This window comes from Otolemur garnettii, unplaced genomic scaffold, assembly GCF_000181295.1.
Source record: "Otolemur garnettii isolate 467f Iridium unplaced genomic scaffold, OtoGar3 scaffold00007, whole genome shotgun sequence".
In the NCBI taxonomy this organism is placed as follows: Eukaryota; Metazoa; Chordata; class Mammalia; order Primates; family Galagidae; genus Otolemur; species Otolemur garnettii.
In genome coordinates this window covers 6717977-6721542 of record NW_003852402.1, presented here as the reverse complement: position 1 = coordinate 6721542, position 3566 = coordinate 6717977, and the positions used below count along the sequence as shown (strand labels likewise).

General features: G+C 43.7%; 1 protein-coding gene across 1 annotated transcript in view; it reads left to right on the top strand.

Annotated features, from left to right (window-relative positions):
- MEI1 (meiotic double-stranded break formation protein 1) overlaps positions 1-3566 on the top strand; it is a 75841-nt gene that overhangs the window by 46486 nt on the left and 25789 nt on the right. The window contains 1 exon segment of the mRNA XM_003783153.1: positions 2843-3118. Within this exon segment, the coding sequence (XP_003783201.1) occupies positions 2843-3118 (276 nt within the window).

Below are 3566 nucleotides of genomic sequence, written 5' to 3'. Positions count from 1 at the left end.
CCTGTAGTCCTAGCTACTCAGGAGGCTGAGGCAAGAGAATTGCCTAAGCCCAGGAGTTAGAGGTCGCTGTGAGCTGTGATGCCATGGCACTCTACCAAGGGTGATAAAGTGAGACTCTGTCCCCACCCCATCCCCCCAAAGAATCTCCTGCATGGCACGCAGCTACAGCAATCGGTGCTTTTATGGAGTAAGAGAACTGGCCAAGAGTTACCAAAGCACCTGAGAGAGTTTGCGTCTAATTCTGGCATCTGGAGAGGCTTCATTCATGGAAGAGATGGAGGAAGAAGGGAGAACGTTGAAGTTGAGAGTAGGGCATGAGTTAAAGTATGGAAATGGGAAGTTGCCCAGTCTGTCCATTCAAGGAGAAAACCTAATTTAGTGTCTTTTAGCTAGCTAAGTCAAAGGGGAGATAGAGTGGGGAGGAGCTAAAAAGGTACACTTAAGTTTTTGACAACATGCTTGAAAAAGAAATTTTAAGGCCGTGCAGGGTGACTCATACCTGCAATCCTAGCACTTGGGAGGCCAAGGTGGGTAGATTGCCTGAGCTCATGGGTTTGGATACCAGCCTGAGCCAGAGCAAGACCTCATCTCTAAAAATAGCCGGGCTTTATGGGAGGCAAGAAAATCGCTTGAGCCCAAGAGTTTGAGGTCGCTATGAGCTATGATGCCACATCACTCTACTGAGGGTGACAAAGTGAGACTCTGTCTCAAATTTTAAAGAAAGAAATTCTAAAAACAACCCCATTAACAATAGTATCAAGAAATGAAATACTTAGGAATGAGCTTACAAGCATAAGGACTTACACAATAAAAATTCAAAACATCACTGTTTTTCTTTAATTTTTTTTAATTAAAGATATAAATAAATAGGTGTCTATGTTCATGAACTGGAAGACTTAACAGTGTTAAGATGGCAGTGCTCCCTCAATTTATCTTTTTTTTTTGAGACAGAGTCTTGAGCTGTTGCCCTGGGTAGAGTACGATGGTGTCACAGCTCACAGCAACCTCAGACTCTTTGACTTAAGCATTCTCTTGCTTTAGCCTCCCAAGTAGCTGTGACTACAGGTGCCAGCCACAATGCCTGGCTATTTTTTTGTTGAGGTTGTCATTGTTTTTAGCTGGCCGAGGCCAGGTTTGAACCTGCCAGCCCCAGTGTATGTGGCCAGCACCCTACCCAGTGAGCTAGGGCACCTCCCCAATTTATCTATGGTTTCAATTCAATCCCTATCAAAATCCCAGCTATGATTTTTTTGCAGAAATAGAGAAGCCAATCCTAAAATTCATATGAAATGCAAGGGACCTGAAATAGCCTAAACAACCTTGAAAAAGAACAAAGGCAGAGGATTCACACTTCTTGATTTTAAAACTTACTAAAAATCTCTAGTAATCAAGATAGTGTGGTACTGGCAAAAGGATAAACATACAGATCAACAGAATAGAAGTTTGGAAATAAACCCATATATTAATAGTCAATTTATTTATTTATTTTGAGACAGAGTTTCACTTTGTCATCCCCTGTAGAGTGTTCTGGTGTCATAGCTCACAGCAACCTCTAACTCTTCGGCTCAAGTGATTCTCTTGCCTCAGCCTCCCAAGTAGCTGAGAGCTACAGGTGCCCGCCACAGCACCTGGCTATTTTTAGAGATGGGGTCTTGCTCTAGCTCAGGCTGGTCCCGCACTCATGAGCTCAGGCAATCTGCCCGCTTGTGCCTCCAAAATGCTGGGATTTATAGGCATGAGCCACTGCACCTGGCTTGTCAATTTATTTTTTTAAACTTTTTTTTTTTTGACAGTGTTTGGCCAGGGCCAGGTTCAAACCCACCACCCTGGGTATGGGGGGTTGGCACCCTACTCCTTGAGCCACAGGCGCTGCCCCTGTCAATTTATTTTTTGATAAGGATGCCAAGACAATTCAATGGGGGAAGAATAGTCTTTTTTTTTTCTTTGCAGTTTCTTTGGCTGGGGCTGGGTTTGAACCCGCCACCTCCGGCATATGGGGCCAGTGCCCTGCTCCTTTGAGCCACAGGCACCACCCGGAAGAATAGTCTTTTTAACAAATTTGCAGTAGTCTTTTCATTTGGGATAACTGAATACCCACATGTAAAAGAATGAAGTTGGATTCTTATCTTTTACCATACACAAAAATGAACTCAAAATGGATCAAAGACCTAAATGAATGAGGCAAAACTGTAAAACTCTTAGAATAGCTTACTAAGGAATTTGAACACTTTCATATGCAATGGGAAGAGGACAGTTTTTGAGGGTTAATAGATGAGTCAGCACATCTTTCTTGATTTTAAAACTTACTAAAAAATCTTTCTGTCACCCTGTCTATGTCAGGCTCTATGCTAGGGCACAGATTAATCTGCCATAATCCCTGCCCTCAAACAGCTTTCAGTCTAGTGTGGGCAGTGGACATGCACACTGACAATTACAACCCATTGTGGTAAGTATCATTAGAGAGGTGGGGTTCTCAGCACTGTTAACATTTTGCACCAGATAATTTTCTGTGTGAGGCTTTTGTCTACATCGTAAGATAATTAGCAGCATCTCTACTCTCTTCCCACTAAATGCCAGTAGCACTCCCCCAGTCAAGATAATCAAAATGTCTCCAGACTTTACTAAATGTCCCGTGGGGAGCAAAATCACTCCCAGTTGAGAATTACTGTTACAAGATAAGCACAGTAGGGTTTTCTTACCAGAGTGCCTTGGGATGAGTCAGTGAAACCATCTTGGAATACTGAGTTGCTAGTTTGTCTTTCCCAGTCATGTCTTGGCTATGTTGGGTTTTCTTGGGTCCTCTGCAAAGTATATTTACCTCCTTTCTTTCTTTTGCCTCCAGGCTGTGGTCGGTGCAATCAGAAAATTCCTAGAGAACATCCCAGACCTGTGCCTAGTGTATACCCACCACCCTCTCCTGCTCAATTTCTTCCTGTCATATCCAGAGCTAATGAGTAGGTTTGGACACCACATCCTGGAACTTTGGTTCTCCTGGGAAGAGAGCAGCTATGAGGAACTGGATGATGTCCCCTCTGCTGGGGAGCCCATGCTTCCTACCAGTTTAGCATCCCTGTTCCAGATACTTAGAAGCAGCCCCAGCATCCTGCTTATTTTGCTGGTAGGTGACCCCTAGTTCATTTCTGCATTCATAGATGGGCATTCTCTCTCCGGGAGCTCATTTACTGAGGTTGGGAGGCATTACAGCTGCTTCTGCCTGTTTCTGCACTTACCACTGTCTCCATGTGAGTGGGAGGTTTTTTTCTCCTTGTAGATGCCTGGTTTCTATCAATACCGATTCTAAGTCTGATGGAAGTCTACCCACCTAGAGATATGTCCCTCTCTTCACCTCCAGAAAATGTGGATCTTAGTTACTGTTCCCTCTCACCTCTCTGTCCTCTCTCAAACAGATTGTGTTAACAAGGGTTTAGTGTCATGGAGACCCCTGTGGCATATAGATGGAGATGTCTGATTGCAGAGGGATGTTGCCTCTTTTCTGCCATGACTAGCAGCACATTTCCTCAGGCATACCTAGAATTTTCAGAAACCTCAATACTTTTTTTTTTTTT